Source organism: Xiphophorus maculatus, chromosome 15, assembly GCF_002775205.1.
Source record: "Xiphophorus maculatus strain JP 163 A chromosome 15, X_maculatus-5.0-male, whole genome shotgun sequence".
In the NCBI taxonomy this organism is placed as follows: Eukaryota; Metazoa; Chordata; class Actinopteri; order Cyprinodontiformes; family Poeciliidae; genus Xiphophorus; species Xiphophorus maculatus.
In genome coordinates, this window is record NC_036457.1 from 4,155,855 (window position 1) to 4,183,847 (window position 27,993).

Consider the following 27,993-nt stretch of genomic DNA (forward strand, 5'->3'; position numbering starts at 1 on the left):
AGGAAGAAACAAAGAATTGGAATGCATTTTGTAAAACTATTTTTATGCCAAAAGAAACAAACAACTGAAGTGCAAACAATGTTTATTTATGCTATATTTTTATATGTCTTTAATTTTGTTTATTAACTTCTATTATTATTATTTTATGTTTATTTTCTATTCAATCACATCTACAGTTATTAGTACATTATAGTTAGTTTATAGAATAACCTTTATATTTGAATATGTTTGTGATGAAGCTGGTGTACATATTAATTAAACAAAGTATTAATTTTTATGCTAAAATGAAAAGGACGACAAATAAATTTGCATTGTAATTGTGATTTTCAAACCAATTTAATTGGACGTTTCATTTGTTTGATTCATTATTTTAATATTCATTTAACGTTTTTAATTTAATAACACTTCGAATTTCAGTAAACAACCTTTTGTGTTTTTAAACTTACCATGTAAACCGGTTTGGTGGTAAACGGGTATTCATGGTGTCGTCCAGCAGGTGGCGGTAAACACCGGAAGGAGCATCAGCAGCAGCACTTCCGTATAGTTTGTTTTGGTCTGTTGTCCTGACAGCAGCGGCTAGCTTATATCCAGATGAACATGTCGGCTGCTGAAGATGATACCGAGCTGCGGGACCTGCTGATCCAGAACCTGGAGAACAGCGGAGTTCTCAACAAGCTGAAGGTCAGAGATCAGAACCGGAAACAGAACCGAGAAGCCCACGGTTAGCGGCTTTAGCTTAGCGGCTAACATCGAGTTGCTAATGTACTGATGAGGCAGTTTAACCAGTTTAACTTTGAAGAAACAGCCTTAGCTAACTGTTGGTTAAAGTTGATGAGTATATAGCAAGTTTTATATTATTTTATTTTAATATATTACATAAAAAACGAAATAACAATTTAATATTCCCAGAAATATGTAATTTCCATAATATATTTTAGTTGTTATTTTGAGGTCAGACCGTATCAGCACTGGTAGAATGATTTATGCGACCCATTTAGTACAGCCTGACTTGGAACAGTTCATACTGAACAAGAACTAGTTATAAATTCAATTCAGACAGGCTGAAATGAACTGATTCAACTCAATTCAAAAATCCTGTTGATCCCAAAGGAAATTAAATGTTGTCACAGCTCATAAATGTGAGTTATGTTGTCATAAATAAATAAAATAAAAAAAAATAAAAAAACTCCATTGCCTCTTTTCCACAAAGTGGTACGCCGAATCATAAACTTTCTTTAAAGAGTTGTTGTGGATGCTGATGCTGGTGCTGTGGGCAGAAAGGATCTCCAGTTGCAGTCAGTCGTGCAACAAAACTGAGGAGGCCTCTGACTGAAGACGGCTGCTGTATGACAGACTCATGACTGCAGTGACATGCTAACTGCTCCATATGCAGCAAGTTTACCACCTAAATATTTTAAACTTAGCTTACAGCCCCGACTTGAAGTAGTTCTTGTGTAATTTGCAAATTAGCATATGGATTTTATGCCATTATTAAACATATGTTTTATTCTCTATTCTAATACTTTCATCAGCAGCAACGAGCACGTTGGCTGGTTGTAACTGCGGCCACTTTTTAGCTCTTCTTACTATCAATTCATCGCTGGAGTGAATTTTCAGAAGTTATTTCTCTTTTGCCCTTTAAACCTTTGACCAAACATACAGCTATGGAGAAGAAGAGCCAAAAACTTAAAGCTGAATTTGATCCTGAAGGAAATCACTCACTTATTGCACTTTTGTTTTTGATAAATCTACAGCTGTAATGTCAAAATGAATTCAGGCTGTCTTTACTTTATTTTAGCCTCTAGCAGGAATTCACTGATCTGAACATTTGGGCCAATATTGATATTAATATTGCTGTTTCAGCCGATATTATACATTATTATAATTTTCCTACCATTTCAACGCTGTGAACAAATGACCACATTGTGATGCTGCATCACTGTCACATGACCAACCTCCTCATGAAACACAAACAGCAGCAAAATGGAAGCAATCATAGGTTGAAATGAGTTTATCAATTTAAATTATTAGGAAATTATCCTCTACAGTACTTGTGTTAGCAATGGTTATCTTCCAATAAAGTCTGTGTGTTTTTCCTGACAGGCGGAAATGAGGGCAGCTGTTTTTCTGGCCATGGAGGACCAGGACAGACTGGAGGTGAAGCTTCTTCCAGTTTGATCCACAGTTTGTGTTTTTATCAGCTGACGTTCACATTTATCATGTTCCTCTCAGAACAAAACTCCCCTCATCAATGAAAACCTGAAGAAATGCCTCCACACTAAAGACGGTGAGTTCAGGGTCTCTCTGGAAACCAGATTGATTTTCCTCTCATGTAAAGATTCATCAGCTTTTTAAGAAAGTCTGGGCATGAGGAAAGAAAATCTAAAGAAATGATGGATGGATCGTGTTTGCTGTTGCAGCTGTTGACCACCAGGAGGCACTGTTGCACCATCAGACAGCAGTTTGCTTCAGACCTTTAAGCGTTTAGTTTCTGGATCATTTCTCAGATCTGTGTGATGGGCCGTTCAGCTGTGGTTCTGGTTCTGGTTCTGGTTCTGAACCCGTGTGTGTCCCACAGGACACCTGGTGGCCAGTCTCATCATGGACTTCCTGCAGGTGTTCAACCTGGACTTCAGCCTCTCCGTGTTCCAGCCGGAGATCAATTCGGTGAGTCCAGCGGCGTTCCTGTTAGCGCATCATGCTAGCAGCTGCAACTCAGAACGTCTGTGTCTGTGAACGCTGGATCCCACAGAGAACTCAGCCCGGCTCCTGCTGCCTGAAAAATGAAACTCTGAGACCGAACCAGCCAGCAGGAGAACTGCCTCACATCTGCAGATTTTCACATCATTTCTAACTGGACTGACTGGGGAACAGTCCGGTTTTCCACACTAGGCCTTAAAGAGGCAGTACTATGTGTTTTCCATTCACATAATGCCATTTTGTAGCCCAATCAAGTAACTATGTTACCTTCAGTTGTTATGAAAATGCTACATACATGAAATATAACTTGAAAGAAGTTTTACTTAGATATTTAACACCTTGAAATTGGGCCTCTGTCTCTTTAAAAACTCCTGCTCTGCCTGAAGCTCCGCCTCCAGGAAGTCATCCCAACATGGCTCCTCTTTAACCCTTTAACGTTTTTACCACGTTTATTCATCTGAGCAGCAGCTCCTATAATGAGCTCAGCAGATCCACCAGCTGTTTGCTAATTGCTGCTGGCTAGTCTGAAGGAGCTGAGTGGGGGAGGAGCTGCGACTCGGAGGCGGGGCCAGGTCCATTCATTCAGACTGATCTGAACCTGGAGGGGTTTGTTGTGGTTTTAAGTGTTTGACCTTTGACCTCTGTGCAGCTGAACGGTCTGGACAGCCGGGACCTGGTCTGCAGGGAGCTGGGCGTGTCCGATGCGGAGCTGAACCAGAACGCCCCGGTTCTGCTGGAGCTGGTCCGGAGGGCCCGGTGGAGCGGCGGCCTGTCCCTCTGCTCTGAGGTGAGACCCGGTTCCGACCCGGTCCAGGTTCTGATCCGACCCGATGGACACGTCGTCAAGGTGAGCTGAAGGTCGGATTCTGTGATTCAAAACCAAATCGAATCATTTGGGCCCAAACAAAGTAATCTGTTCTAGATCCTAAAGAAACAAAGAAGGTTCTGGAAACCAATCAGAAAAAAGATTAAGATATAAATGATTTTAAATTAATGGCGTTCTGTGAAGTTTAAATAAATGTTAAATGTTCTTGTTCCATCGGCTCCTTTTGTTCTCTGCAGGATCTCTCTCAGAAACAGATCAGTCACGCTCGGAAGACGTTTGACTCTCACGATAAGGTCAGTGCCACAGTTTAACGTTTTCCGACCAATCACTGACGGCGGTCTCACCTGCGCTCTCTGCTGCCACCTGCAGGATCAGAGTGGATCAGTCAGGAAGGAAGACCTGAAGTTTGTCTTCACAGATCTGCTGCCCGGCCTCAACAAGTAGGATCCATGTCCTAACTGGTTTCACTGGTCAGATTCCAGTTAGCTAGCCAGTAATCCGATGGCTCATCTGTGTTCCCTGTTGTGTTTGCAGGAGCATGCTGGAGAGGTTCGTCGACGAAGAGCTCCGAGCTGCAGACAAAGGTGAGTGTTTGTTTTTTAGCAGAAGCTAAGGCTAAAGCGCTACACAAACATGATATTTAGCAGAAGCTAATGCTAAAACATTAAATTCAGCCATGTTGATACGTTCCCCTCGTCAGTGACAGGTGGTACAACACCGTGTGTTGGCAGGTAATTACAGACCTACCTGTATGACTGTGCTGACGTTTTGCTAACTGTTGCTGATTTTGCCCAACTGAACACCGTAGTATTTCAGTCAGAAAACCTGCAGGACTGCAGTAGATTTTATTATTATTGTTATAAAGTAACATATTATTGTGTTGTTGTGTTTTCTGCAGAGGTCGACTTCCAGGCCTTCCTGTCAACATACAAACGTCTCTTCGATCAGTGCAGGAGTGTGGTGAGAGACTCACTTATTCTCATATTTTCCTCCTTCAGGCCAGAAATCTGAAGGGTTTTTCTCAGTTCTTTCACTCTAGAGCCTCGTTTGAATAAAATCCAAACTGTTTCTGCTCCTTATAAAACGTTTTCTAAAAAGGAATCCCAATCTAATGGACTCAGTTGGAGATGAAATGGAGAAAATCTTTTGGAAAACTTTTTGTCTTTTGGCTGCTCCAGGAAACCCAAACTGAGCTGTTTGTCTGAACTGCTTGCAGGTCGTTTCGGACTCAGAGGAGAGTCGACATCAGACCCAGACTGCTGAAGACAAATCGGGTTCTCTGCCTGTCAGTAAGGTACAGGGGTCAAGTTTTATTGTTCCCTCGAAGAAACAGAGAAATTAACTGGGAATCAGAGAAAATCAGAGAAAGAGGAACACATGGATTACAAGCTGGAAAAATCTGCTTCTGTGATGTGCAAATAAAATATAGGAAAACTTGGGACAGTATGGGAAATACTGGTGATTGCTTGGTTCTGCAACCAGAACCAGAACCACAGCTGAACGGCCCATCACACAGATCTGAGATATCAACATGACTGTTGATATCTCATTCAACAGCCATCTCGTTCTTTTGATCCTTCGTAGTTCCAGTACTCTCCCAAGTTTTGGTTTTTAATTCAATAGAACAGTTACACTATATTTAGAAATGGTTCTAGACTTTAGGTCTGTAACTCAGCAGAGCAAAGCCTGCTGTTGGTCTCTGAGTGAGGCGCACAGCATCCAGTCTGTCTGTCTGATGGCTGCTGTCTGTGTTGTGCACAGATCCCCAGATTCAAAGCTCAGAGGAGCCAGACAGCAGCGAAGGTAAAAACAAAGAGGGCAGCACTAACACCATCACTATAAACAGCATCTTATCTCACTAACTGGATCCCTGCTGCATCTAACTCACCATCACATCTCACCCACTGCCTCGTTTCCACTATGCACATCATAAAAAAACGCACTGAACTGCTCAGTGGAAACGTTTCTAACCTGTCACCCAGTGAGTAGCACAGAGGGGTTTACTACAGAGCTGCTCCAATCCTGCCCTGCTGAGCTGCTTGGGTCCAAAGTTTCTGCTTAAAATGACTGGAAGAAGCTTCAGATTATTTTTCTGATCAAATCTCAGGCAGAAACAACATTTAATCTGAAAAGAGATTAGATATACAAATACATATTTTAAGAGTTTAAACACCAAATATATTTTAACCTGCATTAATGTGCTTAGCGCTGCAGCAGAAGCTAATATCTAAAGTTTTTCTTATTTCTGCTCCTGGTATGGCTGCTTTGCAAACGGCAGGTTGTTCAGCTTCCCAAGCTGCATTTTCTATTGAGTGTCGTAGATTTACTCTAAAAAAACCCACAAATACAGAACCATGAACTGTACTGGTCCTCTGTACTGGTTCACTGCACTCATTTGAACTGGATTTCCCCAAACAGGAAAGTAAAAACTCTAAAAACATCTGAGATAAACCAATTTCTAGACCGTTTAATAAGTTAAAGCTTTTGGAGATTTTTGTTACAACTTAAACGGCATAAAAAATGTATTTCATGATTAATTTACATATCTAACAGTAATCAGCTGCATTTCGTAAAGCTTTGAAGCTTTGACGGATCAGAACCAGGTTCTTTTAGATTCTGCTGATGCAGAGAAAGCACTGACTCTCTGTAGCAAACCCTTCTAATGATAGGTTTCAGTCCTTGGCACCATTCTTTATGTAGGATGTGTTTGTTGGAACTTATTCTGTTTTAGACGTTTGGTTAGAAACTGGTCACGGTTCTGAACGGTCCCACAGTTCTTAAAAATAACTCAGTTTTCCTTCACTGGTTGCTGATCTGCTTCCATGTTTATTATTTGAGGCTCAACTGTATTATTTATTAAATACAGTTGAGCCTCTAACTCTCTAGGACTTGGTGGTTCTTTGTAAATGTTTTAATTAATAGAGTAGCGTATCGTTGCTGCTCCAAACCCAATGAAACCCGTCCAAGACTGGAGTAATCGTTAACGGTTTAATAATTATACCTGTTCAACGCTGTAGTGTTGTTGTTCAGGTTAGCATACAAAAACAGATCTGAACACCCACTTTAAAAATACTAATCCAACCAGCAGGGAGAGTTTGGGAGGTTATGAACCTACGAGATTCAAATGAATGGAAAACCTCTGAATCCCGGACAGGCCCTCATTTTTAATTTGTACATTAGAAAAAACCTACAAAAAAAAACCCCACTGTCTTTGGTTTCCGTATTGATCTAATGCTGGCATTAAATTTATGCGAGATCAACAAAACCCTGCATTTCTTTTCACATTAATGCATAATTATGAGTTTATTATTAATTTTCTGCATAAACGGTGAAAAATATTGGCTTTGTGTGATTGATAACTCCCACCTGAAGGTGGCAGTGTTTCTTACTGCTATAACTCTGCTATTTAAACATTGAGCTGTTCTATCTGCCTGTTTGTGGGTTTTGGAAAGGGATTTGATTTGGACAAAATACTGCACAAATACTTTCAAATATTTATAAAGTACCTCTACAAAATCAGTCAGTTTGACTGACTCCAAAAGCCAATAGTTCCCGGACAGGCCCCCAATTTAAACAACAGCCTCGTTGGGAACAATCCCACCAACAAGCAGCAACAGAAACAGTGGAAAGTCCCTGAACGTTCCCGTTCAGGGTCAGTTTGTTTCTGCGCTGCTTTGTAAGCTTTGCCAATTTATCACCAAACATTTGTTTTTAACAAACCGCATCATAGCAACACTAGCGTCTCTATTTATTTCTGTTAGAAGTCAAGAGATTTAAGGAAACAAATAAGTACAAACATGCTAATTTTTCTGAAGGATTTACATCAACATCCTACTTTTACTTTCCTTTGTGGTTCTGATTCCTGTCGGACTCAAAGCAGGTAAAAACCTCCACTTGCTGATCACCAGTTGATGTGTAGTCGGTAAGAAACATATTTTCTCTGAAAACGGAGGTGTAACAGAAAAAAGTTGGACAAAATGACCAGTAGAAATGGTTTCAACTGATCTGTCGTCACACAAAATGCCGTTACTGATGAGACAAAACGACTGGGCCGGCATGAGGGAGAACCTTCAGAAACATCAGCTCCTGTTTCCTGTTTCATACCAGACGGTTCCTGGAACAATCCTCTGTCTTCGTTTGTAACCAGCGTTGCCTCAGTTTGTTGCTCAGCTGTGGAAACTGTTTGTCATCCAGGACTTGGAGCAGGTCCTCTCCCTGCCCAAACGGTACCTGCAGCAGCAGCCGTCAGCTGGGAGCGCGGAGCATCTGGACCTGGAGCTGGACGGAGAAGTGGACCATGATGAAGGAGACTCCTTCTTCGACGACCCGCTGCCCAAACCGTTCAAGACTTACGGCTGGTGAGAAAAACTCCTTTGGGTTGGAGGAAACAGGCTGGAGACCAGAGAGCCAGCAGAGAGAAAACGTTTATATCTACAAATCTCATATTTAATCATCTGTAATGTTGCATCAGCTGCAGTTAGAAATGAGGAATAAATGACGACTAACAAGACAACCAGCAAGGCAAAAACAATTATGCTTTTCCAAATTGTTTGCAAATTTTATTTTGTAAGAAAAAATAATAATGGATTCTGAATTTTAAAAAGAAAGCTGAAGGTTATATTCTTTGGTTGCTTTTTTCTTTTGAAGAACTATGAAATGTTTTTTTTTTATATTGTAAAAAGTAAAATAAAAAAACGACAAAAATCCCATAAAAATAATAAACTAAATAAATATTTTTGACATAATAAATATATATTTTAAGAAATTTAAAGGACTTTTCAGGATTGAGGTTTTAAAATGATTTGTTATCAGCTATTAAAGAAAAAACAGAATTGATTATGAAACACTGGAGTTATATTCAGTATGTATCAAATGTTTATTTTTATTTCATTTTGCATCTAGAATATATTTTCAAACAATAAATTATCTTTTCTACATGTTAGATATCTGAAGAAATTACTCTGGATTTTTTTTCCAGAATATTTTGAAATGAATATTTAACAAATGTCAAACATATTTGTTTTAAATGTCTGTACATTTTCTGTGAAATTTGAAACCATTGAATTTAAATTTCTCAGACTTTTGGATCTGATTTTGTTCTGGATTTTTCATGTTTGGACTCAGATAAATCAATAAAAATAATCTGCAATGTGCCGTTTTCATCGGACGAGGATCAGGTTTAGCGTTTAAACAAACTGAACGTCTGTGTCTCTCTGGTGTTTCGTTTCTCTTCCTGCTGCTTCGGAAGCTCTCCGATCGGAGAAAAGGACTCATCAGAGAAGACAAACAGCCCCAAGGAGTGAGTACAAAACCCGAGTCAGAGGAGGGGAAAATCAGAAGGTTAAAGGTCATTTAGGAGAAGACGGAAGAAAGTATACTTTATTATAAGAAACTTCAGTTTGGGATTTTCTTCCTCCTCTCTGTCCTCTCAGTGAACTCTCACCTGTCCACTCTGTTTCCCTCTGACCGTCTCTGAAGCGTCTCTGTCCCTGTCCTGCTTTATCCCGTCCTGTAGCGTTGTCCCGCTGAGGGAGGAGAGTCTGTCTGGGCCGCCCGTCTCCCTGATGAGACGAGGCCGAAGCCTCAGCGAGTGAGTGTGCATGCGCCGCCCAACCAGACCAGCCTCGTTAACGCTAACGAGCCCGCCGCGTCTAAACCGAATCAGACCTGATTCAACTCGCCTCCTGCAGCGAGGCGTTTACAGACCTCAGGAGACGATGACTGCAGGATTCAGGAGGGATTCAGGAAGCACGAGAAAACGTTTCCACAAACTCTTAGAGAGGAAGCAGAATCAGCTGCGATGATTGAAATCATCTAAAAGTCTAACATCTGTTTCGGTTGTCGCAGAAAAAGGTTTTAGCAGTAAACAAAAACAGACTTCTTGATGTCAGACCTGTCAAGATAACACATTTTGCTAAACAATAAATTGTCCCAGAAGTTATTTGATAAATGATAATATTGTGGTTTTGAAATCATGTTTGAGTCGTATAATGATAAAAGCATAAAAATCCAAAACCACATTCTGAAAGACCGATAAACTTTAAATCCTAAAGACATATAACTGAACTTTAAATGGAAGACATTTTAAATATCAAAAATAAAAAAAACAACAAATAAATGAGTTATGAAGTCTCTCCCTCTCAGCTCCTTCAGACTAGCCAGGAGTAATTAGCAAACAGCTGGTCAACCTGTGCTGCTCGTTATAGGAGCTGCTGCTCAGGTAAAAACTTCGTTAAAGGGTTAATATAGGCGGAGCTACAGGAAGAGCAGGAGTTTTTAAAGAAACAGGTTCAATTTTAAGACTTTAAATCAGGAAATCAGCTTCATATTTGATACATACAGCATTTTAAAAACGACTGAAGGTAACACAGTTATGATTGTGCTATAAAATGACATAATTTACCTGGAAAACACATAATACTGCCCCTTTAATGACTTATCATGTGAACAGGGTTATTCACATGTGATTTTAAATTAATTTCTTATTTAATGGCAACACTGCACTTGTGAAATTGTGTTTGTTTATCAACATTAGCAGAATGTAGTCAAAGATTTGCGTGTATTTCTAATTGAAACGCAGCCAGTGTTGGATTTTTCTTGGCCGGTTGAGTAAAATCAGCTGATTCCTCTGAGAATTAAAACTCTTCTACCCTCCAGATAAGGAGGTTTATGTGAGCTGAGAGCCTCTCAGGTGTTTTCTCAGGTGAGTTCCTGAATGTTTTGGTTGGGCTGGACCCGATGAATCCTGCAGATCTCTCTGATTGGACAGATTTACCCGCCGCCGCTGTTTGGTGTCTGTGCCCCGCCTGCAGCAGGTCCCTGTATCTGTGACCGCTGCGTCCCATCATGTCAGCCGACTCGCTGGGCCTGCATGGGGCCCGCAGGGCGCCCACAGGGGGCCCCCGGGCGACCGGAGCCCAGTCAGATCACACTCCGCCGTGGGCTGCATGAAAATTTAATGCAGGAGGAGAAGAGCTGAACGTTCGCCGTGGTCTGAGTCTCTGCGCCTGCTTGTTTAACACCTCGGGGTGTGTGTGTGTGTGTGTGTGTGTGTGTGTGTGTGTGTTCTCAGACACATGACGCTCTCTGATTCTCTCTTTCTGTCCCTTTTCTTCCTCCTCCTCCTCCTCTTCGCTGGTTTCAGCCTCTCGGTTCTGGCTGCAGACCCAGAACCCGAGCGAGGCGAACCCGTCTCGGATCTCGGCTCAGAGCTCAGGTGAGCTGCAGGTCGTCTTCCCCCTCTGGGATGAACCCAGCAGAACTCTGGGTCTACACCTGCTGGTTCTGGTTCTTTGGGATCGGATCTTGGTTTTATAAAACCATTTTGATTAAAGCGTTTTGATTCATCAGAACAGAAATATTAGGATTTTTAATATTTTCCTGCTTTTCACACCTGGAATTAGATTGGATAATCTGGAAAAAGACGACAGCAGGGAACTAAACTAATGAACTTATTAACTGAAAGAGGCTAATTTTCTGGAGAAAAGCTCCTGACGGGGGAACAAGTGTTTCCTCGCAATCAAAGGTTTGACTCCAACTTCCTCCTGTAATCCAAGATAATAATAAAATAATAATCCAACATAATTTCCTTCAGATGTTTTCAGCTCTGTTAGTGTGTCAAAGTCCTGTAACCTTTATTCATACCTCTGCCTGAACAAACGGGTCAGAAAACCCGACCAGCTCATTTTTTGATCCAATGTCTGGAATCAGATCTGGGTTTTTCCGTCCTCAGCTGAACATTCTGGGTTTGTTTTGGTTCTGGTTCCGGTTTGACTGAAGGAACCGATGGGAACATGGAGGACGGAATCAACCGGGTTCTGTGTTCTGACCCACAGGAAGCCAGAGGCGTCCGGTACCAGAGGGAGTCCGGCGGGAAGCATCGGGTCGGAACCGGGCCACAGCAGGAACGGTCAGCTTCACTCAGCCGACCCACAAGGCGGATGAATCTTCTTTCTTTCTTTCTTTCTTTCTTTCTTAGAGAATCAGTTTCTGAACATCAAATCTTTTTCTTTCCTGTAGGAGAGAAAGACTTCAAAGAGAAATATTTTAAGTCTCCGAGCGACAGAACCGGGTCTCTGCATTTGGGTCAGAACCATTTGATCTGCTTCTTCCTTTTGCTTCCATTAGTTCCAGGAAGGAAACCGGGTCTAACAGTTGGATTGAATTTTTTGTCTCCACAGACGAAGACGTGGAATACGACGACGACTTCAACAGGTGAGACGCCGAAATGTTGAGGTTTTACCGTCATCTGATGGTTGAGCTGCTGCAGAGGGAGGTTGGAGTAGGGGATATGTTGGAGTAGGGGATGTGTTGGAGGAGGGGATGTGTTGGAGTAGGGGATGTGTTGGAGTAGGGGATGTGTTGGAGGAGGGGATGTGTTGGAGTAGGGGATGTGTTGGAGTAGGGGATGTGTTGGAGTAGGGGATATGTTGGAGGAGGGGATGTGTTGGAGGAGGGGATGTGTTGGAGTAGGGGATGTGTTGGAGTAGGGGATGTGTTGGAGGAGGGGATATGTTGGAGGAGGGGATGTGTTGGAGGAGGGGATGTGTTGGAGTAGGGGATGTGTTGGAGTAGGGGATGTGTTGGAGGAGGGGATATGTTGGAGGAGGGGATGTGTTGGAGGAGGGGATATGTTGGAGGAGGGGATATGTTGGAGGAGGGGATATGTTGGAGGAGGGGATGTGTTGGAGGAGGGGATGTGTTGGAGTAGGGATGTGTTGGAGGAGGGGATATGTTGGAGGAGGGGATGTGTTGGAGGAGGGGATGTGTTGGAGGAGGGGATGTGTTGGAGTAGGGGATGTGTTGGAGGAGGGGATGTGTTGGAGGAGGGGATGTGTTGGAGGAGGGGATGTGTTGGAGGAGGGGATGTGTTGGAGGAGGGGATGTGTTGGAGGAGGGGATGTTTTGGAAGAGCTTCAGTCTGAGGAACCTGAGTTTCCCTCCACCTTCTTCAAGTCTAACAACATTATTGTCAAACGTCTGTGCAGTAAAAATTTCTGTTTTTGCCGCTATTATTTTAAAGATTTTAAGAAGTTTCTGGAGGTCATCAGAGGTCATCATGAATATCTTCAATGCAAAAGCAGCACAAGCTGAGCTGATTGACCCCCAATGTGTTGGATTTTGTAAATGTAAGCGGGGAGTGTTTGACCTCTGATGACCTCTGGAAACTTATATTAATATCTTTAAAATGATAGCAGCACAAATTAAATTTTTGCTGCACAACCAAAATGTTTGACACCAGTTTTGTTTGATTTGAAGGAAGTGGAGACCCGGTTAGACCCGGTCAGACCCGGTCAGACCCGGCTTCACTCACGTCTGACCAACAGCAGGAATACAAATTCAAATTCAAAAACACTTTATTGACCCCAAAGGAAATGTAAACTCGGCAGCTTCAGCTTTAAGGAAGGAAGTTTTGTGTTTCAGCCATCGGTCGGACCTTTCCAACGGCGAGCTGAGCATCGGCGAGGAGATCGAGGAGGTTTCCATCGAGGGTCCGGAGACGAGCGACAAGGTTTAACCCTCTTCTGTCTGGTCTGAGCGTCTGACCTGAGGTCAGTTCCAGCTCTGAATGTCTGTCTGTCTGTCTGTCTGTCGCTCAGCTTGACGAAACCACGCAGGACCTGAGCGTCTCTCAGATCAGTCAGAGTCACGGAGCCGACTACATGGAGGACGTGTCCTGAAGCTCCCATCATGCACCTCTTCCCCTCTGGATATTTAAATCTGTACAGTTTGATTAAAGCAATAAAAGGTTTTGTTTTACTGGATTCACCTGGATGGAAAGTTTCTGTTCCAGTTTCTGCCTGAAGGAAACTTTACGAGCTCAAAGAAACGTACGGAAGGCCATTAAGGACAAAAAAATTAATATTAATATAAAGGTAATACATTCATTGGTCTGTGGAATAAATGCTACAATAAATAAGTTACACTAAACAATAAGAAATATATGTGACATAAGGAAATAAGAGATGTATTTCAAAATAATAGTAATACAGAAAATAATTTTTTACTTCTTATTGAAAGTAGCCAAAATCAAGGAAGCATGCACAATAATATTTTCTTATAAAATATTAAATAGATGTTACTAAGTAAAAGCTCCATGACTTAAATGCGTGTAGGATTTCAAAATAAAAGTCATGCTATATAAATCATTGATGATGACTTTAATGATAATTAATTAATGATAAATCAAGCCAAACATGTGAATGTGCATTTACAAAATAAAAGCACTCCATAACAAATTATGTTTTCTAAGTAATAAAATTTCATCAATTTGATATTTTACATATTTTAGATATAAAATAACAAATAGCATCAATCAAGATGACCTAAAATAAAATAAAATTCTTCCAAACCAAATAAAAAATGCATCTAAATTCACAGCAAAGACAAAACAGGCAACTGCTGAGAAAACTCTAGATCTCCATATGTAGACGGCTCATCCAGCTAAGTACAGCAGTGGAGGTATGATACTGTGGGAGATTTCTTTCCAAACAAGAAAAAAACCAGAAATGCAACAACAGAACGTCTGGTTTAACGGCCTAGTCAAAGTTCGGACCTCAGAAAGTTCTACTTTAAATCCACTGAATGGTGGATTTAAATAGCAAACAATAAGTTCTGTTTTATTCTGAAGCGGAGCAGCACTCTGATGAAGAGACGGTTCCCGTTGCTGGACAGTTTGCAGCTGCTGCATGATTTATTAATCGCCCTCTGATGTTTACAGGCTGAACCAGAGAGATGAGATCGGACCTCTGAAAGCTCTTCAGATGAGTCAGAACCAAATGCTGCGCTGATAGTTTATGCCTGCCTCAGCTGGCTTCGTTAAAAGCTCCAGAATGTTTGCAGAAGAGCCATAAATAAGACGTCCGTTTCTGCGTCGTAAATAAAGTGATGTAAGTTTAAATAAATGTGAGAGGGCGAAGCTTCGAGTTCAGCAGGAGGAAGCTGGAAGGACAAAGCAAAGATCACTTCTGCTGGGGCTGAAAGAGGAAGACTTCAGCAGGTTTCACACACACACACACACACACACAGTTTCCCTTTTATCAGCAGGGTTTTAGTGTGTGATGTTGAGCTGCAGCATCAGTCTCGCCGCCGCTGCTCCCACGCTGCATCACCAACATCAGCCCTACTTCCAGGTGAGCTCTAAATATTTTCTCTAAATGTTTTTTGCTTTAATCTGTTGAGTCTTAAAGTTCTTAAACCTTCACTTTAGCCGTTTAGTTTTCTTGCTTTCTGCTGTTTTGTCAGTTCAGGTAGAAACACTTCGGCTGAGGATCCATCAGATTTGAGTCTCTTCATGTCGTTTAAATCATGATGTAATGTCTGTTGTCTCGGATGACGCCACACAGCTGCTCACTTTTATCTCCTTATCTCTAAAATCTTCACAATGTGGTCATGTTCACGTTTGTCTATTTAAAGCCTTTTCACGCTGGCAGACCACAGATGAATATCAGTGAAACTGACGATGCGCGCTCTGACTGTGTTAAACCCTCAGATAACAACTTGCTGCTCTTAAATGTAACTGCGTCTGTTAAACTGAGTCTCTAAGACGGCTGGGTGGAAACAAGACAGATATTATGCTTTCTTGTCTCTGAGGTTCATCTGAATCTAATCTATTAACAAAATGTTTGAGCTCAGAGCGAAGTGTGTGAAGCTCAGAGCCACAGTTTCCTGTATCGTTTTTATTTGAGTTTTTTTTTAACACCTTCAATTCATTATGTTCCAACTGCAGGTTAAAGGTTAAACATGTTGGTCATTTGCACAACTTTCACTTTGTTTTTATTCATAAATCCACCAAATTAAGAACAAAATTCTTGCTGTTCATGCATTTTAGTCAGAATCTGTTTATGTTGTGCAGCTTTTATTAGGCTGCAGCGACATGTTTATTTGTTTAACCTGAGCTTTATGAGGAAATGTTTGAGAACTGGTTTACAGCCACTAGGTTGTAATTAATTGTTAATTTTGACTTAATAAAAACAGTATAAAACTAAAAGTAGTTTGACTTTATCCCAGTTATAGAAATGTATCGGCTTTTATTTTAAACAGAAAGGAAATTATTCTTACTGCTGCTGAAATAATGTAGCATTAATGTATTTAGTGATTCTTCATTATGATTTTAGTTGTTTTTGTTTTTTTTTACATATTTTTGTTGATATAGACTTATTGTAATTATTATTATTAAAGTTTTTATTTTTAATCAATTTTTAAAATTATATTTACTTGCAAAAAATAGATCCTAATCACTACATTTGTGTTGTTTCTTAAGACTTTCTGCTCTTTATTCAAGCTAACACCAGCATAATAAGCTGGTGAATTAGTCAGGCTCTCTGCTCCGGTAGCTAGTCCGTTTAGCAGAAATGCTAACATTAGCTTGCTAGCTGTGGTTTTTGTACAGCGGTATCTTAATGAGAGTGAAGGCTGCTACTCTTTGGTTCCCCATGATGACTGTGAAAAAGTTTTTTTTAGCAACGGTTTGGGAACCCGCAAGCCTAAAGGAAACCCAAACACTCTGACCCAAAGTATCGGAAAAAGGAACCAGAGTTCTCCCGGTCCGGACCGGCTCGAGTTTCTGCTGTGAAGAGAGAAGCTCTGAAACAGAGAAACAGGAACGCATTGTACTGTAATTCAATTAGTCATTTCCAGCTCTGGTTTCTGGATGGACCAGAACCAGAAGTCGGTCGGGTTCTGCTGCATAAACGGCTCAAATGGACACAAATGAATGGATTCAGTTTTTAGACAAGAATGAGTCTTTGAGACTCGGTTGGAAATTCATAAATACAGTTTTGTTCTTACTGTGTGTGAAACTTGAACTACTCCAATGATGCAGCATAAAATGAAAACACCAACAAGTTTCTGAAGGTTTTTTTTTAATCTCATCTATGACTGAAATCGTTTTGCATCATCAAAGTTCATATTTTACTCTGACCTGAAGATGAGAGGCGTTAGATTTCCCCCACACAGAGAGACACGTATCAGTTATTTATTTCATTTTGAGTAAAATTCAGATTGTTAAAGAATCACATTGTTATGTCAGAGTAAGACTTTTAGGAAAGAAATTAAATGTTTTGGAAAAAGTAATGATGGGAAAAATGACTCAAATTTAATAACAGGACGATGAGTGGAAGGAAAAAGTGTGATAGGAATGAGAGACGACAAAGCAGACGAGCAGAAGGCCAACCTGGGCTTCCTGAACACCTCAGCAGAACTTTATGTTCCTGTGACTCTTTAACATCAATGATTTGAATTCTTGTTTCAATTTGCAGTAAGAAAATCCAGGTTGAAAGGAGAATTAAAGTTATTTTAAAAGGTGAAAGTTCCTCAAAAGCTTCAAGTTCCTGATCTGTACTTCTGCTCAATGGACAGACTTTGGTCTTCACCGACTTCTCAAATTTAAAATTTCAGTTTCAGCCACAAGGAAGAACAAGCTGACCTCACTGCTCTACGCTGGTTCTCTGGCTCTCTGGGTCTGTGGTTCTGGTTCCCTAGTTCTGGTTCTCTAGTTCTCTTTCTTTTCTTTTTTTTCCCTTTTTCTTTCTCCGAAGAGTTTTTGCGGCGCTAGTGGCTCGTATTTTTTGTACAGTAGGCAGACAGGAAGGAGGGCGAGGACATGCGGTAAAGGTCGTCGGGACCGGGAGTCGAACCCGCGACATCCGCGTCGAGGACTAAGGCCTCCAAACGTGGGGCGTGCTAACCCCCTGCGCCACCACAGCACGCCCCGGTTCGTTTTCTGGTTCTGGGTCTCTGGTTCTGGTTCTGGTTCTCTGGTTCTCTGGTTCTAGTTCTGGTTCTGGTTCTCTAGTTCTCTGGTTCTCTAGTTCTGGTTCTCTGGTTCTCTGGGTCTCTGGTTCTGGGTCTCTGGTTCTCTGGTTCTGGTTCTCTGGTTCTCTGGATCTGGTTCTCTGGTTCTCTGGGTCTCTGGTTCTGGGTCTCTGGTTCTCTGGTTCTGGTTCTCTGGTTCTCTGGATCTGGTTCTCTGGTTCTGGTTCTGGTTCTCTGTTTTGACGTTTTCACCTTTAAAAGATGAAAACTGAACGTGACGGTTTCATGATTCAGTTTCCCAAAGTTTTCAGGATTTTAGTTCCTTTTCTTATTGTTTCGACGTCGGCTTGTTTCTCAAAGGAACCAGAACCAGAACCAGAACCAGTTGGAGCAACACAATGATTATAAATAATAATAATGAATTATCAATATTATTAATAATTGTTATTGTCATAATAATTATTATTTTAACATAATAAAATAAAATTGTAGTTATTATTTTTATTAATAAAAATACAAAACATTATTGAAGATAATGATATTATTTCAATTAATAATAAAATAATTATTAAGATTAGATTAGATTAGATAGCATTTATTGTCATTGAACAGAATTCAACGAAATTTCCATTGCAGCTCCCGTGCAAAAGGTCAAATATATACAGTATAAATAAAATAAACAAACACACAATAATAATAATAACAATATATACAACTAAATTAACTAAAGGCACTCAACCACACCAAAGAAGTAGCAGCAGGTCCAATTATGGCAAAGTACAGATAATGTGACAGTGCAAAGTGCAGAACAATATGGCTGTGTGGGGGTGGGGGATATGTATGTGTGACTGCGAGGTTATGATATGTGTGGGAGGGGGGGGCGGCAGGGAGTAATGGCTCTGACGGCTGTGGGGAAGAAACTGTTTCTCAGTCTATTTGTTGTAGTCCATATATTCCTGTACCGCTTGCCTGATGGCAGCGGCACAAACAGTCTGTGGCCCGGGTGGCTGGAATCCATCGCTATGGATCCAGCTCTCTTCTTGACCCGGTCTGTGTAAATGGAGTCCAGGTCTGGGAGGGGGCATCCCACAATGCCTTGTGCTGTTCTCACCACCCGTGTCAGTTGTTTCCTCTCCAATGCTGTGCAGCTACCATACCACACAGTCATGTTGAGGCAGAGGATGCTCTCGATCATCGCCCTGTAAAAGTTCACGAGCAGCCGTGAGGAAAGTCCAGCCCGTCTCAGTTTCCTGAGGAAGAAGAGCCTTTGTTGTGCTTTCTTCACCAGGTGGGAGGTGTTTGTATTCCAGGAGAGGTCAGACGTGATGTGGAGGCCCAGGAACTTGATGTTGTCCACACGTTCCACCACTTCTCCATCTATGAGAAGGGGAGTGTGATCCGTCCTCCTGGACCTTCTGTAGTCCACAATGACCTCCTTGGTCTTCCCTGTGTTCAGCACCAAGTTGTTGGCTGAACACCACTGAGTGAGCTGCAGAATCTCCTCTCTGTAGTGGGTCTCGTTGTTGTCTGAAATGAGACCCACTACTGTTGTGTCGTCCGCGTACTTCACGACTGTGTTGGTGGGGTGGATGGCCACGCAGTCGTGTGTAAACAGGGTGAAGAGAGCTGGGCTGAGCACACAGCCCTGCGGCGTGCCTGTGTTGAGGACCAGTGGGGACGATGTTGAGCCACTTATTCTCACCACCTGAGGCCTGTTGGTGAGGAAGTCTCTGATCCAGTGGCACAGTGAAGCGGGCAGCCCCACCTCGAGTAGCTTCAGCACCAGCTTGTCTGGGATGACGGTATTAAATGCTGAGCTGAAGTCTACAAATAGCATCCTGACGTAGGTGTTGGGATGCTGCAGATGGGTCAGGGCTGTGTGCAGAGTGATGGAGACAGCATCCTCTGTTGACCGGTTCGCTCTGTAGGCGAACTGAAGGCTGTCCAGGTTTGCGGGGATGAAGTCTCTGATGTACCTCAGAAGAATCCTCTCAAAGCACTTCATGATCACCGGGGTCAGAGCGACGGGCCGGTAATCGTTCAGGCTGGTGATGGACCTCTTCTTCGGTACAGGGATGATGGTGGAAGACTTGAGGCACTCAGGAACCATGGCGAGCTGCAGGGACAGATTGAAAATGTCCAGAAACACTCCTGCCAGCTGGTCGGCGCAGGTTTTCAGCGTCTGGCCTGACACCTTGTCCGGTCCTGGAGCTTTGTGGGTGTTGATCCTCCTCAGGGTGGACGTCACCTGATGCTTCTGTAAGACGAGGGGCTGGTGCTGCTCTTCCAGTTGGGGTAGATGTACGGCTTCTCTGCTGCCCGCCGTGTCAAAGCGGGCAAAGAAACTGTTTAAGGTGTCAGGCAGGGTGGGGTCGCAGCTGGTCAGCTGAGTGCTGTGTTTGTAGTCCGTCATGGTTCTAATGCCTCTCCACATGCTTCGGGGGTTGTTGTTGATGAAATGTTCCTCAATCTGCTGTTTGTACTGGAGCTTGGCCTGCTTAATGCCTTTTTTCAGTTCCGACCGGGCCCTGATATAAGCCAACCTGTCTCCAGACCTGTAGGCAGCATCCCGGGCTTTCAGCAGGGCCCGTACTGTGCTGTCCAGCCATGGTTTCTGGTTTGGAAACACTTTTATGGTCTTAACAGGGAGGACAGCGTCGGTGCAGAACTGAACATAGGACAGAACGGACGATGAGTATTCCTCCAAGTCTGCGCCGTCCCTGAACACACTCCAGTCTGTATGCTCAAAGCAGTCCTGAAGTGCAGAGGAGGCCTCCTCAGTCCAGACCTGAACTATTCTGGTGGTCGGCTTAGTTCTGCAGGCCAGAGGCTTGTAGACAGGAATCAGCTCCACTGAGATGTGGTCAGACATGCCCAGATGTGGAGCTGCTACAGCCTTGTAGGCTCCGGGGATATTGCAGTAGACCTGGTCCAAAATGTTATTGTCTCTGGTGGGAAAGTTTATGGATTTGTGGAATTTGGGAAACACAGCCTTCAGTTCCACGTGATTGAAGTCCCCCGCCACAATCACGGCCGCCTCCGGGTTGGAGTTCATCTGCACGCTGATCAGGCAGTACAGCTCCTCTAATGCTAGCTTAGCATTAGCCCTCGGTGGTATGTAGACGGCCACGATCACAATGGACGAGAGTTCTCTCACCAACTTGAAGGGTCTGCATTTCACCGCCAGATATTCCAAGTCAGGAGAGCAGAATGTTCCGACAGAGTGTGTGGCTGTACACCAGGCATTGTGTACATACAATGCCAAACCTCCGCCTCTGCCCTTACCCGAAGCTGCAGTCCGATCCGCCCGGAACAGAGCGCGCCCCGTTATCTCCACCGCTGCGTCCGGGATGTTATCCTCCAGCCAGGTCTCTGTGACAACAGTCACACAGCTGTCCATCCGGCGAGAAGTAATCCGGAGTCGCATCTCGTCGATTTTGTTGACGAGGGACCTGGCATTGGCGAGGAAGAGGCTGGGGAGGGCCGGTTTATGAGGGCTAGCTTGTAGCCTAGCACGCACGCCAGCTCTCTTACCCCTCTTTTGTTTGCGCTGCCTCCTCCGTCGCCTTGGCAGCAGGGGGGGAATGATCATAGTCCCAGGTGTTCGTAGCAGCTCTGGAGGAATAAAGTCCAGCTTGGTGGGTGTGTGAAGTCCAAACTGTGTTCCTATGTATAACAATAGTAATTAAATATTTTAATACATTCAAATAAAATACATTCTTTTTATAACTATTGATATTAAAAATATTATTATGATTATCTTAAAAAGATGCAGGGTTGATGGATTGATCCATGGATTCTCAAAACAAAGTAACAAATATTGGAAATAAGACATTTACTTTTTCCCAATAGTCAATAATTGTTAACTTACAGCTGCTCTGTCTAAAGAAGTTACTTGAAAGTAACTGTAACTGTGGAAACTAGACAAAGTATTTGGTGAGATTTTGTGTTTTTCAATGTAACAAAGCAGATGAAATAAAATATTATATGGTAAGGAACCATTTTCTGTCTGTCGGCTGAACTCAGCTGGTTGTTACGTTTATTTTCCGTCTGAAGTGCATGAGAGACGCAGCGCAAGTCACAAAATGTACGGCACAAAAAAGAGAAACTGCACCTTTAGTTTTGATAGAAGTAAATAAAAAAGAGGAAAGTAACAGAGGAAATGCACATGTGCTTTTATTTCTATAGAGATTGTCTCATTGACTTGAATGGAGCTGCACTGATAAAGAACAAAACGGTTCCATGATGCTGAATTTTACTCAGGTTTGTGCATTAATTAAATTTCCTCTTCAGAAAGTCACAAAGCTGTGAAAAGCTGCTGAACTGCTGGAATAAATGAACAAATGTTACTTATATTGGTAACTAAATACGTCAACAATAAGATGCCGTCCTTCTAGACTCTTTTCATGTTTTCATCTTTTGGTTTTTCCCCAGATGTGAAATTGTGAGATTCTGTATTTACTCAGTTTTGTAATTTGCGGTTCTGATCTGTGCTGGGGAGGGAAAGAAACCACTCGTGAACTGGGTCACTCCGAGTCAGGCTGACCTCTTTTCTGCAAACTTCCTCCCAGCTCTGACTCTTGTAAAAAACAAACCTATCTCACCTTCAGACCTTCTGCAGACCACAACTGGGACGTCCTGGTCTGATGCCTCCACGCTCTTTACCAGCAGAACCAACCTTTTCAAACGCCGAAACGTCTGGGTACAGATCAGATCATTTAAATATCTAATGTCAGGGTTTCTGAACTTCTTCCGTCGCATTGAATAAAACTGACAGAAAGTCAAATGAGAAACAATTTTTGTCTCAACCTGGCAACGTGGAGGTGGAAAAGTGTGTCAGTGACAAATACCTGAAAGCAGTTTCTTATGATCTCCTGAGGTGTAGCTGCAGCAGTGGTTCAATGGTTTTGTACATATTTCCTGTTGATTAGAACTTTATAATGAGAAATCTGCTGCTTCTGCTGTTAACAGACATTTGAACCAGAAACAGAGGAAGAAATGACAGGAAGTAGAAGCATCTGCACAGAAAGTTCTGCACTCATTTGATCACACGACCTATTTAACAATAACCACAAATGTGTAATTTATTCAGAAAAGTGCCAGAGGTTCAGTTTACAGTACTTCAGGTTGTTCTAGTAATGGATCATAAAATCTCAGAACCTGCCGAAATGCGGACCAGACTCTGACTGGGGTCATCCAAGGACCTAACAGCCGGTATCGAAGGGTCTGGTACGCCTGGAGTACTCCCCACACGGTTCCCTGAGGGACACGATCGAACCTTCTCTTAGTCCACAAAGTGCATGTAGACCGGTTGGGTGAACCCCCACACAGCCTCCAGGACCCTGCTGAGGGTGTAGAGCTGGTTCAGTGTTTCATGAACAAAAACCACGCTGCTCCTCCTGAATCCGAGGTTCGACTATCCAATGGACCCTCCTCTCCAGAACCGCTGAATAGCCCTTACCACTTAAGAGTGTTATCCTCTGTAGGTGGGACACATTCTGTGGTGATCCTGCTTTTTGAATAGGAGGACCACCACCCAGGTCTGCCAGTCCAGAGGAACTGCCCTCGATGTCTGCACAATATTGTGTAGACAGCAAAATCCCACAACATCCAGAGCCTTAAGGAACACAGAGCCAAATCTCATCCACCCCTGGGACCTCAGCTCCAGAGATCGGAAAGTCCGACCTAAAGTCCCCAGGCACTGCTTCCTCAAAGGAAGACGTGCTGTTGGGAATGAGGGGGTCTTCAAAGTATTTTGCCCACAAGAAAGTCTTTCTCCATGGTCTTTCTGAACTCCTCCCATGGCCGAGTTTTTGCCCCAATGCCCAACTGAGCCAGAAGGGCAATCTGCAGTGCCCCCTCCACAGACTCCAAAAAGGATGGGTAGTCAGAACCCATCCCCCCACACATAGGCGGAGGAAGGTACCATCTTGTTCACAGGGGTGAACACAGACGTACAGGCACCAACACTTGGGGACAACTAGCCTAGACTGGGTCCAGAGCCGTGTGTTGAGGTGAGACTGGCTGTTTTCAACCTCTCAACCTCACGCACCAACCAGGCTCCTTCTCCACCAGAGAGGTGACATTCCACTTCCTGAGAACCAAATCTTGTAGCCCAGGATCAGACCCCCAATGTCCCCGCCTTTGGCCACCACCCATCTCCCACTGCACCTCCTACAAGCGGTGAGCCCATGGGAAGGGGGACCCATGTCAGGCTCCGTGGGTGGAAGCCTGGCCACCAGATGCTGGCCAGCATGTCCCACCTCCAGGCCTGACTCCAGGGTGGGACGTTGATTGTACTCATCATATGGGGTCTTTGGACTGCACTTTGTCTGGTCCCTCAACTGGAACCTGTCTGCCTTAGGTGACTCTACTAGGGGCATGAAGCCCCAGTATGACAGTAAAGCTCAGGGGTTTCATTGAGTGTCCCAATGATCTCCAGAGTTATTGGATGCACTCAGATCCCTCCACCACAGTAAGATGGCAGCTCAGGGAGGGGAATTTCTCCTCTTCTTGTTTTCAAAATGTTTCTCAGTGTTTCTTGCCTAAATACATTAATCAGATCACCGAAGCTTTGATACATGCAGAACTTTAGTCAGATCTTCTTTGACTTTCTGTCTGTACTTTTTAATTCATGATATCAACTGAAAACAATATCTACACTCAAGCTATAATTTAAAAAGAATTTTCTGACTTTGAATGTTTTTACTTGTTGACCCTTCAGTTTGTGATTAATGTTAACATTATTTCCACCTGCAAGTTTTTAATGACGGTTAGAGTATTTTGTTTGGAATTACTGTTTTTTATTGTCTTATTTTAATATATTAACAATAAAGTTTCTCTTTAACTTTTATTACAGCAAAACAAGATGAACATCTCCAATGACTCCACTGCTCCTCCCTATGAATATGATGAAAATTACCCTGATTATGAACCGTGTTCTTTCAGTAACAACAACAGTTTGAACGTTGTGGTTGGTCCTTACATTCACTCCATCATCTGCATCCTGGGCTTGGTGGGGAACAGCCTGGTCATCCTCACCTATGCCCTCTACAAGAGAACCAAATCCATGACTGACGTCTACCTGCTCAATGTGGCCATCGCTGACCTGCTGTTCGTGCTGGCTCTACCTTTCATCGTCTACAACGAGCTGTACTCTTGGCCGATGGGGCAGGTGGCCTGTAAGCTGCTGCGTGGTTCCTACAGCGTCAACCTGTACAGCGGCATGCTAATGTTAGCCTGCATCAGCACCGACCGCTACATCGCCATCGTCCAGGCTCGCCGAAGCTTCAGGTTACGTTCGGTGTCAAACAGTCGCATTATCTGTTTCCTGATCTGGATCTTTGCCTTACTGGTGTCTGTTCCCACTTTCCATTTCCACCATTGGTACGAACCATCACATAATAACATCATCTGGCTCAACAGCAACGAACAGGAAGAGACAACAGATCCACAGTACGTCTGTGAGTTGAAATTTGATGACAGCAACATTGCTAGCATAGTGAAGGTTGCTGTTCCCAGCACCCAACTGGCCATTGGCTTCTTCCTGCCGCTATTCATCATGATCTTCTGCTACACTTCAGTCATCATCACCCTGCAGAAAGCTAAAAACTTCCAGAGACACAAAGCTGTCCGAGTGGTGATGGTGGTGGTGCTGGTCTTCATCGTCTGCCACTTGCCTTACAACCTGGCCTTGTTCTATAAGACAGCCAATTTGTTCAAACACATTGATTGTGACGAGGAGGACTCACTGCGTACGGCGATGTCTGTGCTGCAGATGGTCGCCTACCTGCACTGCTGCCTGAACCCGCTGCTGTACGCCTTCATCGGAGTGAAGTTCAGGAACCACTTCAGGAGGATCTTCCGTGACCTGTGGTGTTTGGGTAAGAGGTACATCGACCCGCGCCGTTTCTCCAGGGTCACTTCGGACACCTTCATGTCCACAATTCGTCGCTCGGTGGATAGCTCCAGTGAAAACGGCACGTCTTTTACCATGTGATCAGATTGAGGCCTGCAGGTCTCTAAAATTCAAACTTGAGTCTTGTTTTTTACGCTAAAGCTAATTTTAGCCACAATGTGATGAATTTAGACAGAGAAAACAGAACATGACAAACTCCTTAGGTTTGTTGTGTTGATTGTTGCTCTGCTGCCGTTAGGATCTTGGCATATTAGGCATAATGATGTCTAAAGGTAAAACTAACCAAATTTAATTGGAAAGAAGAAGAAAAGTCCAGATTTTCTTCTGTCTGCAGGAGTTTGGTTAAAAAGAGAAAAATGTCCTGACAGCTGATTCCTGTGTCTGTTTGTGGTTCAGTCTTTGATGCACCAACTTTGATTCTCAATGTTTCTATTTAGGATAAATTTGGACAAGACAAAAAATTGTTCTGGATTTTCCAGTGATTTGAGACGATGGTTTGTGTCCACCACCCTGTTAAAAGGCAACGTTAAACATTTTATGTGACAAATATCTGTAGCTTATTGGAAAACCAATAAATTAGATACAATCCATTATTTTTATCATCTTAAACTAATACTTTGTTCAAACACCTTTAGGTCAAAGTTCAGCGTTTCTGTAGGAGTTTATCTGCATCTTGACTTATCTTTTTTTAAAAGTCAAATCTTTTTATCTGTGAGGCCAGCCACTGCATTTTCTGGATTACCCCAGAAATTTAGTTCTAGACTTTGACTAGGACTGCAGTCTGAAACCTTTGCATCCATAGAGCCACTTTTATCCTCAGTTTATCTAAATAAACTCATTAAAAAAGAAAGCAAATGATGATTTATGATGAACATGTCCAGGAAAGGTGTCATTTATAAAGAAGCACTATTATATTTCTGTAATAAGGATTTACATAAAATATAAACAGAGGATGTTTCGCTGATATTTGTGAAAAGTTATTTAAAAAGCAGGTAATTTCCCACTTAATGAGAAAATATGGATCTAAAAATAATATTTCTGGTACTTTGGTTTCAATGTAATTATTCCTTGGAAAGTTGGAAAAACTCTGAAACCTCCATTTTATAATCTGTATATTGTTATATTGAACAATATTAGTTATTGAGACGAAGTTAAGAATCCTTGTGGTTCATTGCTGCAGATTCTCAGGTAAAGACATTCCAGAACTTTAACTTCGTTTTGTTAATTTCCAAATACGATTGGATTCACTATGACACAGAACCACCGAGGTAACCCCAGAGCCTGATGCTGCCACCACCATGCTCCACTGGGGAGTTGTGACCCAAAAGTCCAGATTTTCAGATCAGAACAGAGCACATCCTTGTAAGGTTTAGGGTTACAGATTTAGCCTCTAAAACTGTTACATTTTTCAAACTCTTTGGAAAATGTTAATCAAAATACAAATTGTAGTTAAATGTTTTTTACTGACTTGGAGATTTTTTTCCGTTTTTTTTTTTTGTACATTTTTTGGACTTGTGTAACCTGAGGATGTTAAATATAGAGACGTTATTTCTCAGAAGGAAGCAGCTCTAGTTGTTTTTTATCTCCTTCGATCTTCCAGCTTTTCTCTGCTCAAACTTAATCAGCTTTTAAGGATTAAACTCTGAAACCTTTGCCAGCTTTGAGGCTTTTATTTTGTTGCTTTGAGCTGAAAGAGTCTTCCTGTCATACTTTAGGCAACGTTAATGTGTGTGAATGTTGTAGCTGATATAAAATCTGTATTTTGGGGTATTTTTGTGTCAAAATAAATATTTTTTTTTAACATAAAGTTGTTTGTTGTGGATTTCTCACCCTGGTGGTAATTCGACTGTCGATACTGTGAAGATGTCTCGATCGGTTTGGCCTTTTTCTTGACGTGTTCTAAATGTGTTTGAGTCGCAGCATCGTGAACCCACAGAGGTGAGAAAACCTCACTCTGAGTTTAGTCATTTATCACAGGAAGAAGAAGAGAGTCGGTGGTGGAAACACGACGTGTAAAACTGCAGCAATGTCTTATAATAACTCTGCCCTTCTTGTTGAATTTCCTCAGTAGAAATTGCAGCAGTTTAATTTTTGTCACGCAAAATCAAATCCAGAATAAGTCATGAATCTATATTTACTGCATATTGTGTAAGATGGTTTAGAATGTTGAATTACAATTTATTTGTAGTTAAAATCCTGATTTATTAATTTAAGAGAAACAAAACCTTAAACGAAGGCAGTTTGTCATGGTAATAAACTTTATGGTGATGCCCAGCAGAGGGCGCTGTTGCATGGAGGGCACTGATGAGAACAAGCTCCAGGAAATAACTGAAAAAACTCCAAATGTTATTTATATCAGTGTTAAATCAGCATCATTATCACACTCTCTACTTTTAAGACTATGCTTAAAATGAACTTTTTAAAACTGATAGTTAAACTGGCTCAGGTTGTCCTGATCACCTGTACAGTCCTGCTGCTGCGGCCTCAGGATAACCACCTCCTACTACTCTCACAGTTTGCTTTATTTACTATTATTTTATGTTGACTGAATCTTTTCTGTCAGTTTTTAACTTTTTATAGAAAATACACCTGTTCTGGTGTTCTGTTTACCTGTAACACCTTGCTGGAGAGCGGGGCTTTTATTGTGAAATACCTTGAGGCGACATGTTGTGAATTAGTTATGTATAATTAAATCAATTAATCAGCAGTAGTGTTCTTAAAAGCCCATTTACAGTTTTATTATTATATTTTATTTTGATAAAAAAGATGTGATTTAATCCTTTTCTGTTCTAAA

The 27,993-nt window shown here is 42.3% G+C and overlaps 2 protein-coding genes across 7 annotated transcripts; both read left to right on the plus strand.

The window, feature by feature from the left end:
• Positions 1-495: 495 nt before the first annotated feature.
• Positions 496-13,302, plus strand: fgfr1op (FGFR1 oncogene partner). Of its 5 annotated transcripts, none has more exons than XM_023348294.1 (20): positions 496-681; positions 2,104-2,157; positions 2,233-2,287; positions 2,579-2,667; positions 3,350-3,487; positions 3,763-3,819; positions 3,896-3,966; positions 4,061-4,110; positions 4,425-4,486; positions 4,743-4,820; positions 5,288-5,329; positions 7,721-7,884; positions 8,775-8,825; positions 9,042-9,116; positions 10,671-10,742; positions 11,362-11,435; positions 11,546-11,611; positions 11,707-11,740; positions 12,950-13,037; positions 13,126-13,302. In XM_023348294.1, the coding sequence occupies exons 1-20, from the start codon at positions 592-594 to the stop codon at positions 13,204-13,206; spliced, it is 1,491 nt and encodes a 496-aa protein (XP_023204062.1). In that variant the 5' UTR covers positions 496-591; the 3' UTR covers positions 13,207-13,302. The 5 variants fall into 5 exon arrangements, with proteins under 5 accessions (XP_023204062.1, XP_023204060.1, XP_023204061.1 ...); XM_023348292.1 differs by having other exon boundaries at positions 497-681; positions 3,350-3,547; XM_023348293.1 differs by lacking the exon at positions 5,288-5,329 and having other exon boundaries at positions 498-681; positions 3,350-3,547.
• A 1,121-nt stretch (positions 13,303-14,423) lies between these two features.
• Positions 14,424-27,027, plus strand: LOC102226008 (C-C chemokine receptor type 6-like). 2 transcript variants are annotated; one of them, XM_023347212.1, is made up of 3 exons: positions 14,627-14,658; positions 21,892-21,983; positions 24,141-27,027. In XM_023347212.1, exon 3 carries the CDS (start codon positions 24,150-24,152, stop codon positions 25,278-25,280), a length of 1,131 nt encoding a protein of 376 aa, XP_023202980.1. In that variant the 5' UTR covers positions 14,627-14,658; positions 21,892-21,983; positions 24,141-24,149; the 3' UTR covers positions 25,281-27,027. The 2 variants fall into 2 exon arrangements, with proteins under 2 accessions (XP_023202979.1, XP_023202980.1); XM_023347211.1 differs by lacking the exon at positions 21,892-21,983 and having other exon boundaries at positions 14,424-14,658; positions 24,141-27,026.
• Positions 27,028-27,993: the final 966 nt, after the last annotated feature.